Genomic DNA, 18337 nt, shown 5'->3' on the forward strand with positions numbered 1-18337 from the left:
CACACACACACACACACAAACACACATACACACACTGTGTTATTTCTGAAATTGTATTATAGTTTAAAAAGTATCAGCATACCGGTGAATTAGAAAGTTTAGTACCCATCAAGTTGGACAAGGTTTGCCCTAACGATATAACTATATAAAATATGTTTCATATGAACTAGGAACTCTATACTTGGAAGAATTAGAACGTAAATTAGGAGGACCGTCAGTATTTGAATTATTTCTCAGATCATATTTTCATAATTATGAAAACAAGAGTATACACACTAAAGATTGGAAGGAATACGTGTCAGCTTACTTTGATGGAAAAAATGAGGTAACAATTTTGGGCCAATTCCTTTTAGTGACACAAGTCGACACAAACATCGTTCTATCCTTCTTGGCATTCAATGAATAACAAAGACAGAACGACACTTGTGTCGACTTGTGTCACTAAAAGGAATTGGCCTTTTATTAACAATTTTTGTTTGCATTAAAAATAATTATTTTTGTGTTGGTTTTAGGAGTCTTGTCATACAGACTTAATTTTCAAGGGTAAAATAACTAAAAATTAAAGTAATTTAAATTGACCGTGACTGGCAATATATAACGTCCAAGTTGGCTCACAGTTTTTCTATGTTCATATCGGAAAGACGTTATATATTACCAGTCACAGTCGATTTAAATTACTTTAATTGTTATTCTATATACTGGCAAAAGAAATTTATTATTATGTTTAAAATAACTAAAGTTCCAGAATATTTAGGAACCAAAGTAGAACAAACATGTGATGAGTTTATAATATTAATAATGTGGGATGAAAATGTCGAAAAAATATCTGATAAATTTACAGAAGTACAATCTTATTCAGATATTTGGAGAATAGAATTTTTGAATCGTTTATATTTTTCACCTCATGTAACCGAAATTAAAATGAATCTGCTGTCAGATTGTTTGAAGTTCCATAACCGCAGTTTTGGAATATAGTAATTATGAGTACCACAATTGAATTGTGACATTTTAAATTTACCAAAACTCCCAAGCTCCCCAAGCTTGACGACCAATTTCAAATTTAATGTCTCCTCCGAAAGATAGCCCAGTTTCTCCGCACGAGCCCCACTCGTGCGGAGGGTGCAGTTTGAAAAATAAAAATTCCTGTGATCAGGTAGACTCGAACCCGGTTCCTCGGGGTTACAAGTCTGGCGCTTTACTACAAGACCACACTGCCACCGGCGGGAGTAAGTTAGGAGGACCGACAGTATTCGAACCATTTCTTATATCATATTTTTATAATTATGAAAACAGGAGTATGAACACTAAAACTTGGAAGGAACACGTATCCCGGCAAATAATTATTTAGTTTTGTTGGTGGATTATGATAGGTCCCTCATCCGTAGCACCCCGGTACCTACTAATCATTTGTTTACATTACATCAACAAATTTTTTTTTTATTTGAAATTTGACCACTTTGAGCCATTTTTCGGACCAAATCCAGCTTTGGAATTGAAAGAAAGGAGAAGAAGAATGCTTCAAAGCATTTGTAGCGTTAAAAAGTGAACCGCAGCCTCTGGCTTCGTTTCGATTTTCAGTATTGGCGCGGCGGTGTGAAATTATCGGAACGATCGGAACGCAGCCCGCGCAGCCGTCGCCGCGCGCCGTCGATGCTTGGAGTCGTGACGTGACGGGTCACGTGATCTTCCCATTCGTCGCCGCCGCCGCCTGCGTGCTGCGTGTATGGTGCATAACCTCGCAACGCATCTGCTTTCAACGAGGAAGAGAACAGGTAATTTGGAATTTCGTTTGCTGGTCGCGTCTCGCGTCGTCCGAATTTACTCCGCGCGCGTCCCTTCACGGACGTCGAGTTATTCGCTTTTACTAGGAAAAGTTTATCCCGCGTATCCCATACGTTGAATCCAGGTTTGGGAGGAATGGACGACAACGTTTGACATGCGGTCTTGTCTTTGCGGCTCCGAAATTGTTAGATCGCGTCTGCCGCGTCGCGCCGTCGCGCCGTCGCGCCTGATATTTGTTAAATAAACGTACGACGTTGCTAAATATTTCTTGCATATTACACGCTTGAATCAGTTTTTTATTTCTATGTATATTCATTAGTTACGGGCTCGAGGGTGCTGCGTTTTGCGATGTAATTAGGGAGTGTACATTCGCCTTTCATTATATTTTGCTTGATTGTTACAGAGCGTTTGCAATCATGAGCCGTTTCTTCGCAACTGGCTCAGATTCTGAGTCCGATAGCGCGTCGGAGGAGGAGCAAGTGCAAAGGGCGCCTGCAACGGCCTTCACTGTAAGTATTGCGGCCGAGACAAACGTTTTCAACATACTTTTATCAATAAATTTCCCCTACCGTGTCGTCCTGTTATTAAAATAACACGAAGAATCTCTTTACAGTTCAGCGATGACGAGGAAGAAACAAAGCGCGTTGTGCGCTCCACAAAGGAGAAGAGATATGAAGAAATTGCGAATCTTATAAAACTTATTAGGAATTACAAGAAGATTAAGGACATGAGCAGCATGTTGACCAGTAAGTAGTTTTAGTTTCGCAAATCTTCTATGACGTTTTAAGAAATTGGAAATTAGATCTGTAAAGGTCAAGTACGAACAGTATTAGTTAACGAATATATTTCAATTGTATCGACTTAACTGGCCACAATTTAGTATAAAATTACAACGTTTCAGCCCTTGGTTTGGGCCCTTTTCAAGTGTAAACTAAATTATCTGTAAGAATCGTCGTTGATTTAGTTTACACTTGAAAAGTGCCCAAACCAAGGGCTGAAACGTTGTGATTTTATACTAAATTGTGGCCAATTAAGTCGATACAATTGAAATATATTCGTTAATCATCACTGGCAAGTTACGAAATTGTTTATTTTTATTATTAGTTAACTTTCTTTAGAAACCTGTTGGTGTGATTAAGCGCTTCCATTGTAACAAGTATTTGTTCTTATAATTCTAGGTTTTGAGGACTTGATGCGAGCTTATCAGAAAGCTTTACCAGTGATCACGAAGGAGGAGCTTGGACAAACACCGCGATTCTACGTTAGATGTTTGGTGGAGATGGAAGATTTCATCAATGAGGTGTGGGAAGACCGCGACGGACGCAAGAATATGTCTAAGAATAATTCCAAGTCGCTTTCAACGTTGCGTCAGAAATTGCGAAAATATAACAAGGACTTTGAGGAGGACATCGTCAAATTTAGGGAAAATCCCGATCAGGACGACGACGAGGAAGAAGAAAGAGGTTTGACTACCATGAGAAACACTTATTATAAACGCTTGTTTAAGTTCAAATCTTTGCAAGATGAAAAAAAAATGAATTATTTCTATTTTTCAGCCGAGGAGGTTGTAGAATCTGAAGAAGAAGAGAACAGTGCCGTAGCTTTCAAGAAGGCGGGGTCGGAAGCAAGTGAACCCGATGTGTCCAAGTTCAAGGTTGTCTATTAGATCGAGATTTGCAAGCACCGGAGGTTGATCAAACAAATTTTTTATAAATCTTTCCGTGCATTGTTGCATTGCAGAAGACTGCGACCGATGGCGAAGATGGCAGTGAAAGCGAATCTGACTGGGGCAGTGATTCAGACAGTGAGAGCACAAGTAGCGATGACGAAGGCCAATATCAAAATATTCGCGAGCGTTTCATCAAGAAGTACGTTCTTTCAATCTACAAAATTGGATAAAATTATTTTCTACTTGATAAAAAATAATAAATTTAACGATATATTATATGACACCATAATTTTTTTTTACATAGGGCTTTAGCCCAGGAGGAGGACGAGGATAAAGCGAAGAGGAAAGAGCAACGTAAAGAACGCAAAGAAAAAGACCGAAAGAAGAAACGCGACGAAGACGATGGCGAAGGAGAGTGGGAAACCGTTAAGGGCGGCGTGGCTATTCCCTCCGAGAAGCCGAAGATGTTCGCCAAGGACGCAGAGATTAATATCGGTGCGGTGCTGAAGAAACTTTCCGAGATAATTGCAGCTCGTGGTAAAAAGCGCACGGACAGACGCGAGCAAATAGAGCTCTTGCACGAGCTACAACTGATAGCCGACGCTCATACTCTCGGCCCGGCTGTAACCGTGAAGATTAAGTTTTCCATTGTGTCTTCCATATTCGATTACAATCCAAAGGTTTCCGATGCTATGAAGCCGGAGTATTGGTCAAAGTACGTATAAAATAGATATATGTATGTAATGTAAATTTATAAGCCCTCTAAAATAGAAGATTTAAAATAAGCGAGTATCAAACAGATAAATATTTTTGTTACAGGATACTGGAGCGTATTACCGAGATGCTGGATATGTTACTGAGCAACTCGGACATGGTAATAGCGGAAACAATAACGGAAGAAATGGAGGAGTTTGAAACGACGCCATATAAAATGCATGGTTGTGTGTTGACGCTGGTGGAACGTCTCGATGAGGAATTCATAAAGTTGCTGAAGGAATGTGATCCACACAGTAATGAATACGTGGAAAGGTAATGTCTTTTGAGAGAAATTATGCGAAATATACTTAAGATTATTATTTTTTATACGATAAAATATCCACTTGTCACAGATTGAAAGATGAGAAGCAGGTTGCTGCCATAATTGACAAGGTTCAAGAATATTTGGAGAGGCAAGGAACTGTGTCCGAGCTCTGCCGCGTGTACCTTCGTAAAATCGAGCACATGTATTACAAATTTGATTCGAATGTTCTGAAACAAAAGGAGGTAAATCTCGCAAAGTATATATATGTGCGTATAAAATTCTCTTATTTTATTAAATTGTCAAAATAATCAAATGTGCGTTAGGGTGAACTGGGACCAGACGCAATCACATCCGTGCAAGTTATGGAAAAACTATGCAAATACGTTTATGCCCACGATAACACTGATCGGTTGAGAACTCGCGCGATTCTTTCGCACATTTATCACCACGCTCTTCACGATAACTGGTTCCAAGCTCGCGATCTGATTCTGATGTCGCATCTCCAGGAAACTATTCAACATTCTGATCCAGCCACACAGGTTTGAATGTGTATCTGCGTTTACAATTATCTCGTTAAAACGTGTAAAAATAATGTATTTTATTTTTTAGATTTTATACAATCGTACGATAGCTCATCTGGGATTATGTGCATTCCGTCATGCGAATATTAAAGACGCCCACAACTGCTTGGTCGATTTGATGGTGACGGGCAAAGTAAAGGAACTTCTGGCGCAAGGTCTGCTTCCGCAACGGCAGCACGAGCGTAGCAAGGAGCAGGAGAAGATCGAAAAGCAAAGGCAAATGCCTTTCCACATGCATATTAATCTAGAACTTCTGGAATGTGTATACCTTGTTTCAGCAATGCTCATCGAAATTCCGTACATGGCTGGTATGTTTTCTATGTTTGATATTCTTTATATAAAATACATTTAGTGTATTTTTACGATTGCATAGACAATTACTTTCAACTTTTATTATACGCGACAAATTATTTAATTCTAGCGCACGAGTTCGATGCGAGACGGAGAATGATTTCGAAGACATTTTACCAACAACTGAGGTCCAGCGAACGCCAATCGTTAGTCGGACCTCCGGAATCTATGAGGGAGCACGTCGTTGCTGCTGCCAAAGCGATGCGTAATGGAAATTGGTCCGCTTGCAACAATTACATTATAAATGAAAAGATGAACGCAAAGGTATTAGCGCGAGATTTACATTAGCAATTTTTTTTTTTCAAATGCGGAATACGATGTAGTAATTACGTTTTATTGAATTAGGTGTGGGATCTCTTCCATCAAGCGGATAAAGTGCGAGCTATGTTAACGAGATTGATCAAAGAAGAGGCATTGAGGACTTACCTGTTCACGTACTCGCATGTATATGATTCGATCTCGATGCCGAAGCTCGCGGACATGTTCCAGTTGAAGCGGCCCATAGTCCATTCGATTATCAGTAAAATGATCATCAACGAGGAACTTATGGTATTTTGGCAGAAATATTTTTACGTTGTACAATGATTTACGTAATATTCTTTATAACTCATGTACTTCCTTTTTTTTACAAATTTAGGCATCTTTGGACGACCCAACTGGAACTGTAGTTATGCATCGAAGCGAGCCAAGCCGCCTTCAATCATTGGCTCTGCAGTTGACGGATAAAGTCAACAACTTTGTAGATTCGAACGAACGTATCTTTGAAATGAAGCAAGGTATGTATAGACGGATGAAGTATTTTTGATGAACTTTACTTTGATATATCATCAAGATCATTGACTCGAGTACTATCAAAATTGTGTTTAATTTTAACAATTAAAAAGATCAGTTTTTTGTAAAAATTAAATTAATTATATTCATTCCAAGGCAATATGTTCTATTTAAATTGTTTTTGTTTTTCATGTACTTATATTTTATATTATTTTTAACAAGACCTAAACAGACCTGACCTGACTTGATCCAACTCGATCCCAACTCTGACTAAAAATTAAATTTGTACATTGATTAAAAATTAAAATCATAAAATATTCAAATAATTATGTATGTAACTTTGCATTGTGTCATATACCCTTGTATAGTGTTTGGACCTTTCATTATATTATAAGATATATTTATATTAATATAATGAAAGGTCTAAATACTATGTAAAGGTACAATATGACAAAGCAAAGTGAGAATAAAAGGGGGAGAGGAGGAATTAAGATATTCGATTACATACATAAAGTTATTTGAATATTTCATGATTTTAATTTTTTCGACGTCCAAAATATTTTAAAAATATTTATTCAAGATAATTTGAACTACTTTGCTGTAATAATAGATGTCAATGGAGTATGGTTGATTTTTAGAAACTACTTTCAAACGTGACTTTTTTACAAAACTATATATTTCATCATTTACTTTAACGTACATTTTTTTCATGTATATCTCGTACTTTATTATATAATGCATAATTAAAATAATTTTTTAGTTCATAATAAAAATAAATACTTGCAGGTAACTTCTTCTCAAGAGGAAACCAAGGCAATTTCCGCGATCGTCAGAATTACAATCGCCAAGGACAGGATTGGGGCCGGCAGAGACGCGATCGTGATCGCGATCGTGATCGTAATCGAGAAGAGAATCGTAATTATTAAGTACATGATACATGATAATACCAATATTAAAACGGTGCAAAATGAGAAATCAGAGGTCAAAACATTGTAATCGTGTAAGCACCAATACATAAATAATACCGATGACATTATATACAAACAACAATTGTAATTTGTTGATACATTGCAGAATTATTCGTGTTTTTTCCTGCAATCGTCACAAAAAAGGTGTTATTTATAATTTATATAAAATAAATATGTATGAAATTATTTGTCTATTTATTATACGAAAAGATAACATTTTTACATTCTTGATGGATGCCACGAGATTTCATATCTTTTGTATCCTCTGGATGAGTTTGTTACCCGTTAGAATAGTATCGGATATAAGGACGAGGCGTATTCCTGTGAATTTCTCTATGAGTGGACAAGCCGCTATTTCTGCGCAGGTAATACCTCCTATCACGCAGATCACGACCATCTTTGGCGATAACGCACCCCGACGACCATTTACAACACAATTTGGTAAATTCGTCAGATCTTCAAAGCTACGAGGATCCTTCTCCTGATTCGATACGATACTTAATATTTGTGCCTGTAATACGTTGAACGATATTACGTTAATATCCCACAATCGCTTGATTTATAATACGAGAAGAATGAAATACGAACTAATATAATTTTGAAAATAATTAATTACTAAAAATACGTGTGTTAAAAGTATGCGAGACAGGGGAAAAGTTTCATCTTTCGAAGTCTTTCTAAATAAATTGTGCTAACATTTGTCATTCTATATTCTTGAAAAAGAATGAATAAAAATATTTTAAATGTTTTATATTATTTTCATGTAGTATATTATTTTGATTCAGTCACAAAATACAAATTTTTTTGCGTATCAACACATTTTTTTTCATTACACAGTACCACAACCAAAATAATTATTTTGTTTTGTTGGTGGATTATGATAGGTACCTCCGTAGCACCTCGGTACCTACTAATCATTTGTTTACATTACATTAAAATTGTTTTTTTTTAATTTGAAATTTGACTACTTTGAGCCATTTTTCGGACCAAATCCAGCTTTATTTTAAAACATAATTAAAAAATTAGAAATTTGCACTTGGCTTTCTCATCAAATTGAGATGTGGAAATTTGCACATAGCAAAGTCACAATTTTGAAGTGAGAGAGTAGGAAATTAGCAAATTGAATCCACAACGTATTGCTATTTTTAGTTTTTTTAGTGAATGTACATAATTATGTACACAGGCCCCTAAAGGGTTAAGTATGCAAGTAGAAACCTTCGCTCACAAAGTTTCCTCTATGAGGAAGCTTTTATTTTATTTAATGTATAATTTATTAGTATTTATTTGTATTGGCTTCCTCATAGAGGAAGCTTTGTGAGCGAAGGTTTCTACTTGCACACTTAACCCTTTAGGGGCCTGTGTACATAATTATGTACATTCGCTGAAAAAACTAAAAAAAAATAAAAATAGCAATACGTTGTGGATTCAATTTGCTAATTTCCTACTCTCTCACTTCAAAATTGTGACTTTGCTATGTGCAAATTTCCACATCTCAATTTAATGAGGAAGCCAAGTGCAAATTTCTAATTTGCACAATTTTTTTTTCAAATTTTTTTATAAAATTTACAAGCTGCATCTTCTTCTTACTTTTTTCCTAAAAGTCTATCTGCCTCTATCCTTCCTTAACTTTCTTTAATTATACTTTTTCGTTTATATTAATTTTGTTTTTGATCACGTATAAAGCTAGGTCTAATCAACCAAATCTTAAAAAATTATATATAAAATGGGGTTAAAAAAGACTGAAAAATATAATAAAATTAGAAATAGATCGATATCTCCAAATTTGCGGAAGTTAGAGCAACCACGGACATTTCTAAAAAACTTCAAAATTTAAAAAAAAAGAACCCCTTTACCGATTATCGCCAAATTCAATACCAACCTTCCTTGAATGATACTCTATCGATTAAAAAAAAAATATCCCAATATCTCAAAAATTACGGAAGTTATACCATAAACAAAAAAAAAGATAATTCAACACCAACCTACTTTTAATGATACTCTACGATTTTTCGACGTTTTCGAACATAAGCAACACATTGGCATCGAAAACTCAAAAAACAATTTTTACTTCGGTCTTTTCTACCCCTATTTCATATATAATTCTTTTAAATTCGGTTGATTAGACTTAGCTTTATATGCGAGCAAAATTATGGACCTTTGATCGCGTATAAAGCTGGGTCTAATCAACCAAATCTTAAATAATTATATATGAAATAGGGGTAGAAAAGACTGAAAAATATAATAAAATTAGAAATAGATCGATATTTCCAAATTTGCGGAAGTTAGAGCATAAACGAACATTTCTACAAAAATTCAACATTTTATTAAAAAAGAACCCCTTTACCGATCATCGCCAAATGCAATACCAACCTTCCTTGAATGATACTCTATCGATTTAAAAAAAAAACATCCAGATATCTTAAAAATTACGGAAGTTATACCATAAACAAAAAAAAAGATAATTCAACACCAACCTACCTTTAATGATACTCTACGATTTTTCGACGTTTTCGAACATAAGCAACACATTGGCATCGAAAACTCAATAATTATTTTGGCTATTGTACTGTGTTATTTTCACCAATACGAATGTTATATTGAATATATTTCACAATGTGGAACACTTATAGTTATTCTAATTCTGACACAATTATTTAAAAACAGAATTTTAATCGAGAAATTATTTCGTATTTGTATGTTTATGATTTTCAACTCTACAGCAAGGAATGCTGCTGTTTTGATTAAAACTACTTACATTTCACTTTATTATAAGTAAAATATTCAACGAATAATTTATGCGGAGATATGTTTATTTATCAATTATTAATAAATTAAATGCTATCCTAAATAATTAATACATTTCTTAAATAAATTTAAATATTTTTACGATTGAATAGAAATCGATGTCTCGCGTGACTGCAAACTGACTCGCTTTTAATCGTTGGATCTGCAGACAAAATATACAAGTTTCTTTAATTTTAACAAAGTTATCTTGCAAAGTATGCATGGTATAAAAATCTATTTTTACCACATTTATTCTATAAACTGCACAACATTTGTTATACTCTTTTTCTTCCTAATAAATAAATTACTTTGTATGACAGTTAGTACTTTACAGTTACTATTACTTCGTGTGACAGTTTGTATAACAGACATTCACTTACTTCATAAAGAAGAAAGAAAGTTGGTTATTGATGAAATACTTAAAGGGTGGCAGTGTGGTCTTGTAATTGGTCCAAAGGGTTAAGTGAGAGGAGAAAGGGTAGTATTGGATGCTAAGGGGAGTCAATAAACGTATTTATCTTACTAATCTTACTTTTTTATTTTCAGGTACGCTATGCTCACTCTGGATCTGGATCATCAGTGATGATCGGTCGAGTTGCAGTTTATAACAAAAGAGAAAGTTTCCGTTGAGCGGAAGAGAGAGAGAGACAGCTACATGATAGAAAGAGAAAGAAGATGGCAGATGTGCGTGACCGCTGGTGAGTCACCATGTGGTGACCGCCCAGGCGCTCGCTGCGTATGCTGGAAGGAGAGGTCGGGAGAGATCGAGGTCCTCGATTCGAGGATAGTCGAGGTCTTTTCTCGCCTAGCTGTTGAAGAGTGCGGACGTACAGTCGAGTGCGGTCTTAGAGTATTCTAGATAGCGTAAGTGTAGCGAACGTAAGCAATTTAAATTTTGCAATTTTTTTTCTTTGTTGAACATGTTATAACGTGTATCGGAAAATGAGATAAAAGATATAACATTGAGTAAGATAAAAATTCGGTTCAGAGGTTTAGGCTGAGCGATATTAAAGAATCCGTGAAAACACGTTTTACTCCTTTTCACCCCGTTAGGGCTCGAATTTCTAAAAATCCCTTCTTAGTGGCACTCCCCGGAAAATTCTACCCCTATTTCATATACTTTTGGTGAAAATTCGGTTCAGGGGTTTGAGCTGGGCGTTGATGAGTGAGTGAGTCAGTCAGGACATCTTCCTTTATATATATAGATATATATTCACACTTTGCCTTCACCTACTCCTTCTCTCCCTCTCTTCCAATTCTTTCCTTGCTCTCCCGATGCCTCCCTTCAGCTTTTCCACGTCCCGTCTCTCAAGTTCGCTCCTCGCCTTACTTCCCGCCACGTGCGTTTGCCATGCGCTCACCTCGTTCAATCGACCCGGGAAGTCAAACTACGGGAGTTCGGGTGACGACCAAGACTTCTTGGACGAGGCACAGATTACTGGACCCCGTTTTGCGTGTCGCCCTAGGAAGTTCTGGTTAGGTCTCTTCTCTTCGGGAGCAGCGGATCGGTTGCTGGTCTTGAGTCGAAGTGTCTTCTTTCGCCGCGGCGCCGATTTTTATAAAGGGGGCGATAGATTCGGTGAAGAGGCCGATCCTCGTGCGAGCCACGCGGCGGTCGGAGCAGTGCAAAATTACGCGCGCTCGCACTCGGCGGAGATCGGCTCCCGTCGGCGTTCGTCGAGGCCGCAAACGCTCGCGCACACGATAATTTTGAGCGAATTAAAAAAGGTGGGCGCACCGCGCCCTATCCTCTCCCGACGGATGGTCGGGCGGCATCCGGCGGGTGTTAGCCGGGAGACGATGCGTTGACAAGGGTGCATCGTTACAAAATAAATAAATACATATATCTATTTCACAAAAAAGAATATGTTACAATGCAGAATATTGAGATCAAAATTAAAATATATAAAATAATTATTCGTTAACAATTTATTCGTAATATTCTATAATAATAGTACAATTTGTTAATAGAAAAGTAAAGAAATTATAGTTTCAGTGAAAATTAATGTTTTTAAAAATAGATGCTATATGGATGTACACTATTCTCTGTAGAACAAGATTTGCAATGTATTGTTAATTAAAATCTTTAGTTAACTAAAAATCTATAGTTTACATTACGTAATACACATGCAGACAATAGTGTCAGTATTAGCAATGTGAATAGAAGGAAGATGAATTTAGATTATATAATCTTTATGCTATAATTACAAATATATGATATTATAATGCATTTTAGCATCTGCTACAAAAGCAAGGATTATTATTCTCCATATTTTTGATCTTCTTTCAGAGAGAAAATATGGCATCCAATTACCAATCTTTATATGGTGAGAGTTGTGGTCGATATCCTTATATCGGCAGAAAATCCGTAGGAGAAGAGGATATTAGAGTTGACTTCATCTATCAATTTGTGAAGAAAAGACACGTTAAGATCCACTCTAATCTCAGTGTATTTCATACTGCCCCTGACATAATTGGACCACCCAAATTTTCAAACTATGGAGAACCATTTCAGGTAATTATTTAAATAGAAATATTTAAATAGATGAATTTCCCTCCGTGACTTTAACTTTGACATATGTAGCCAAGATCACTCTTCTGAATAACATTCCAAAGATTTAGCCGTCGTTATTGATTAAAAAGTTATTAACAAAAGATATAAATAGAATATAGATTTCTTTAACACCGTATAGATAGAACTCTAGTACGTAATAAGCATGTATAGTATATAACGAGGTGTATATATATATAGACTTATACATAAAAAGGAAGAAGCTGAATCCTTCTTCCGCCCATATGTATACTGTCTATAAACACATATCAGCAAATTGACTTTCCTTAATTAGCACTATTATATTTCTCAAACTTTTTTGTTAATAACGTTTTAATAAATAACGAACGACGGCTAAAACCTTTGGAAGGTTACTCAGAGAGGGGGGGGCTCCCTATAATATATATGTGAAGGTCAAGGTCGTAGAAGGTTGTTCCTCTAAACTAAATAATTATCCTATTTTATTCTTAGTGTTTCAATGGAGAAACATATTTCATAGTATGTGTATTATCGGTTATATTGTCCTGTACAAAGTAATCGGAATCTAAATTTATATGCTACGAGATTTTTTTCTACTATTTGATACATTTTGACTTTTCAAAACAGAAATTGAATCGATGGAATAATGATATCGACATTTCAATAACTCCGTGGCAATACGAAGAATCCATGACAAAGTATCATAGTATACGATGGCCGCCATGGCATCAATTTAGAAGATCGTTCGGAAATAATTATATTGGTATGTGATACCTGAATTCACAAGTAAGATATTGTTAAAGAAGATACGCTTTTTTGTTGAGAAGAGAGTATAATTATATTTTCTTTTTTGAAGATATCGAGTTTCATGAAGCTGTATATCCAATCAGAGTTTCTATATACGAAATGTACAATCCTGGAGACGTAATTCAAATTTCGGCTCAAGATGATTCTAATAATGAGTGGTTTAAATTGTGGGGAACTGATTATAAGTCTGAGATTGTACCCCCGACATCAAGATTATTTTCTCCACCCTTATCACACCCGCGTGACTTTAAAACGAAAATGCTAAGACTATTTTTTAAAGACAGAGGTACAGATTTCGGTGAAATACCTCTTTACACAAAGCCAGATGCTGTGATGCTTATCGGTACATCAGAGTTGGTTCGTCCTAGAAATTATGAGAAGAGTTTAACTAATCTGTTAAAGGAAATTAACTGCATGTACTTTCCACACTATGAGGATATTCATAATTTAACAGCAGATTTCAAAAATGCACACTTGGATATAAATTATCTGCAACGACATTTTTCTGAATATTGCATTATAATGGAATATTGTAGGGATGGAAGGTATTATTATCAACATTATAAGTAATATTAAAATCTCTTTATTCTGTTAATAATAAAAATGAATTTGTTCCGATGTTACTTGCAGCTACATAAGAAGGGTTTCTAAGGAGAGTATTTTGAGAGAGAATTTGATGCACAAAAATGTATCTCTGGAGGTAATTCGTCATTCGAATTGTGCAAAACGTATAAAACTCTCTTCGGATGAATCCAAGGAGCTATCACGTCGCAATATATCTGAGCTTCCTGTAAAGTATTCTAAGAAGCCTATTTTTCATAATATTTATTGCAATATCATCTCGTGTATTAAAGTTTTTTATTTTATCTTTGCAGGATGAAATACTACTAATAATATTTAAAAACTTGGATCTGATGACGTTGTTATGCAGCTTGAATTATGTAAATAGACGCTTCAATGATTTGATACGAGACCCTCAACTCTATACACGTTTGAATATACACTTATCACCTTCCGCAAAGTATTTTGACCTAGATATGGCAGAACGCGATATGAGCAATATATTTTGTTACTTTACATCTAGATGTAAATATTTGCAGCAGTTAGATCTTACAAAAACCATATTTAGTGTTGAGGATTTTAATAACTTTCTTGATACTTGTGGCAGTCGTTTAAAGCACTTAAGATTAGAATACTGCGGCCGTTCTATCAATAATCTTGCCCTACTTAAAATTTCAGAGATATGTGTAAATTTGAAAGGTATGTATATACATATATAGTATACGAAACACGTGATTGTTGGTATTATTGGTAAATTGAATATGCTCAACACATATCTCTTTTTAGAATTGAATCTAGATCATTGTCATGGCATAGACGACGAAGGATTTTCGTATCTCGAGAAATTAAATGGTTTGGAACATGTAAACCTTCGTGATACACGTATAAAAGCTGAATGCCTTTACAGAATACTGCAAAAAAATCAACGGATGCGTGAGTTCAATTTTGAACCTGGAATGTATATGAGTAATCCAGCTGCAACACCGTTTATACATTTGTGTCCTAACTTGGAAGTAATACGTTTAGAGAACTGTATTAATCTTACATCGCAGGATATTGACGTTCTCGCTGACTGTAAGAATTTACGAAAAGTGTACCTTCCCGAGTAAGTGTGTGCTTCTTAATTTTTTTTAAATACATGTTTACTATATTTTTGATTGAAATTTGTATTTGCTTCTCTTGCATTTCGAGGATCTTGAAAAAATTACATTAATTTTCTTTGTGCTTCCTCATAGAGAAAGCTTTGTTTCTTGTGAAAAAATTTTTTCAATTTGCTTTGCCAATGTGTTCTAAATATTCTAAAACGTTGAAATATCACATTTTTACAAAATGTCCGTACGTGCGCGCGCGCGTATGTGTGTGTGATATCGGGCTAAATTTTTTTTAATCAATAGAATATTATTAATGGAAGGTTGGTATTGAATTTGGCGATGATCGGTAAAGGAGTTCTTTAACTTTATAAAAATTTCGAATGTTTTGAGAAATGAGCTAAACTAATAAATACTAATAATTATGCATCAAGCAAAATACAAGCTTCCTCATAAGAGAAAGCTTTATGAGCGAAATAAAATGTTAAATTGCACTGAATAGGAGCAATGGTAGTAATCTGTAATAACGAGGAAATTTCTAATTTGCACACTTTTTGTAATTGCAATACTATAATAATTATATGATTTTTGTTACAGATTCCAACCTCCAATCACTGATGATTGCTTGCACAGATTACTTCCTTCCTGGCAACGCCTGGAATTAGTTGCTTTACGCTGTATTGTTCTTACTGATCACAATTTGAAATTATTAACGCAGTGCAAAAACTTAAAACAGTTACAACTTTATTGGGTGAAACTTGTTACACCTGATAAGTGTTCCATTATTATGGAACAATGTCCAAAACTGCAAGAGTTTCATCTCTTATCCTGTAACATTGACGATTGTTTGGTTAACGAATGGAAGGAAAGATATCCGCATGTGTCCATCTATACACTTGAATGATAATTTGAATAGTTTTGTTAACCCTTTTGAGATTTATATATATATACATATATGTACATATCAATTTACTTTTTAAAAATTATCTTGCGAACTAGATTGTAAAAGAAGTTAATGCCTAATAAAAACGAGATATCCACATTTATTTATAATTTATTTTCGAACAGTTTTATCTTCTTTTTTCTTTTTTGTAATTTGACTCTTTTGGCAGATGGTCATTTTTTTGCTTGAAATAGTTGTTTAGCGAAATATTAAGGCAAACTATAAGGCTCTTGGGCTCTTTCCGCTATCACGTGAGATTAATTGTGACGTCAGAAGCGAGAAATGACACGCTGAGAATTCTTGCGTGCCATTTCCAAATAAAAAGATATTTGCATGAAATAAGCACTTTATATCACTTCAAAAATACTCCGAGGTGCTCACGATCTTTACGTCTGCTATATTACTACCAATAATATTACCAATTGATAATATTTTAGATTATATGCATAATAATCGTGCACACATTCCTGCATTCTTATTGCATTATTTTCTGAAATTGTATTATACAGATTAAAAATCCTGGAAACATCGGAAACATTGATATAAGACCCTTAGTACCCAATTTGGGTATAAAGATGGGTAATAAGCAGTCTATCAAGTCGATATTTGCGGGATTTTTGATCTATAATACAATTTCAGAAAATAATGCAATAAGAATGCAGAAATGTGTGTACGATTTACTATGCATATAATCTAAAATATTCAATATGGTTTCTATCGTGACAAAACGAAACATTCATACATATCAATAAATTTGCTTTCAGCAATACCCCACAGTGCCAGCTAAGGATTAAATATATATTTTAGTTTAGTTTAACTGAAGTAATTTCTAAGAAAATATATTGTCACTTTATGTGTAAAAATATTTAATTTCTCTTTCGTTAACGTTCTATTTCTTTGCAAATTTTTATTAGTTTTATCATTAACATCAATAATAATCAATCGATTGTTATTGTTTTTATGTAAATGAATATTAATGCGAAATGCATATAAATACTACCTGTTTAAATTTTTACCGTAGCAGAGTATGCAAATTTGACAGATGATATGTCTTGGCAAGGAAAACATGCTGTAGAACATATTAGCTGAAAAAATTGGGCTTTTATACATTCTACATTCATGTTGAAAAATATCATTGTTTAGCCAGTATACCTTCCCAGATAGCCAAGCGTGATATAGCATATTGAGCAAACTAATACATTGCATGTGTTTTCACATATTTGCTGTAAATTTGCTGACATCGAAGTAGAACACGTTACAAATACAGCTACATGACTGCTTATATATGCAATCAGTGGACGCAATTTCAAGAGCAAACGGTCCGCAATATTGGTACGTTATGTTGTCTGCAACATGTCAGCAACATGACAGGAATGAATGATTCATCGTTCCATCTTGAGCTTCATGATGCAAACGTGACGGCAACAACACATATATAATGATTTCCATCCGTTATTGTGTATATGTCGTCAAGCTATGAAGTTTTTTAATTGTATCTCGTTGCTAACGAAGTGTTGACAATATGAAATTGTCACAAATCCCTCACAAATTGATGCTGTCACGTTGCAATCAATTTGCTGTTAATAGAAATATTATTCATATGAGTTCAACCCGACAAGCATAATGCTGTCTCACCTTGTCCCGAGTTTGTCAAAATTAGTTGCATTAACGACGATTGTTAGACAATAGGAAAGGATATAAACCGCATCAGCAGTTTGCGCAGGTGTTAGTCAGAATAGTGCAGGAGAGTTTGGTCTTGTTTCATATTCAATTTGAATTTTACATCTGAAAGTATCGTATTGTGTATTCAATTTTTACATCGATAATTTTGGATAGATATGTTTCTCTAAAAATATCTTATAATTCTTATATTTTATACTTATATTTTTGTGAATAAATATACCGAGACTCTTATTCAACCACATATGATCATAATTTACACTTCTAAAGATAGATACATGGGAGTTGGGATTAAAGAAGTTAAGAATAGGGTGGGGGATGAGGGCTATGAGATATGAAGAGAAAATTAGAGCAGCTGATGATAATAGATGGATTAAAATGTGCTGGATATAGATAAAGAAGAAAATGATTGGAAAGATAGATATGGTAGAGAAAGATCAAAATATTTTAGTAGGAATTGTTGGAGTATATTGTGGCTGTAGATGCTTTAAGAAGGGAGGGAAGAGATTTGGTTAAGGAAATGAGTAAAAGAGATGAAGATGTACAAAGACAAATTGAGGAAAGTAGTATTTTAAATTCTAGGTCTAATAAGAAATATAAGAATTTAAGTAGAGAAATAGATGGCCCTAAATAAGGAAGGAATATATGAATAATTATGATAAAGGCGAAATTATTAGAGCTCTGGTGAACTTAAGATGTGGTAATTTGGAGGGCGCGAATATGTATTGGTTAAAAGAGGAAAGCGGTATTTGTATGTTTTGTAAACAAGGTAGGGATAACACGAATCATTATGTATCGGAA

The 18337-nt window shown here is 34.8% G+C and overlaps 2 protein-coding genes across 2 annotated transcripts; both read left to right on the forward strand.

Moving 5' to 3' along the window:
• The first annotated feature begins 1661 nt into the window (after nt 1–1661).
• LOC139776936 (eukaryotic translation initiation factor 3 subunit C-like) lies at nt 1662–7329 on the forward strand. The gene is made up of 15 exons (XM_071713995.1): nt 1662–1772; nt 2186–2291; nt 2396–2528; nt 2961–3245; nt 3339–3436; nt 3523–3650; nt 3756–4166; nt 4271–4480; nt 4561–4714; nt 4796–5011; nt 5082–5361; nt 5475–5668; nt 5750–5953; nt 6042–6180; nt 6962–7329. The coding sequence occupies exons 2-15, from the start codon at nt 2199–2201 to the stop codon at nt 7099–7101; spliced, it is 2685 nt and encodes an 894-aa protein (XP_071570096.1). The 5' UTR covers nt 1662–1772; nt 2186–2198; the 3' UTR covers nt 7102–7329.
• A 3184-nt stretch (nt 7330–10513) lies between these two features.
• LOC139776968 (F-box/LRR-repeat protein 4-like) lies at nt 10514–15955 on the forward strand. Its single transcript, XM_071714056.1, has 8 exons — nt 10514–10791; nt 12218–12442; nt 13085–13220; nt 13314–13809; nt 13895–14054; nt 14140–14524; nt 14612–14930; nt 15511–15955. The coding sequence occupies exons 2-8, from the start codon at nt 12227–12229 to the stop codon at nt 15815–15817; spliced, it is 2019 nt and encodes a 672-aa protein (XP_071570157.1). The 5' UTR covers nt 10514–10791; nt 12218–12226; the 3' UTR covers nt 15818–15955.
• Nucleotides 15956–18337: the final 2382 nt, after the last annotated feature.

The sequence above is a fragment of the Temnothorax nylanderi genome, unplaced genomic scaffold (genome assembly GCF_030848795.1).
Source record: "Temnothorax nylanderi isolate EJ_2023f unplaced genomic scaffold, tnyl_v1.0 TNYL_tig0133_pilon, whole genome shotgun sequence".
Classification (NCBI taxonomy): domain Eukaryota; kingdom Metazoa; phylum Arthropoda; class Insecta; order Hymenoptera; family Formicidae; genus Temnothorax; species Temnothorax nylanderi.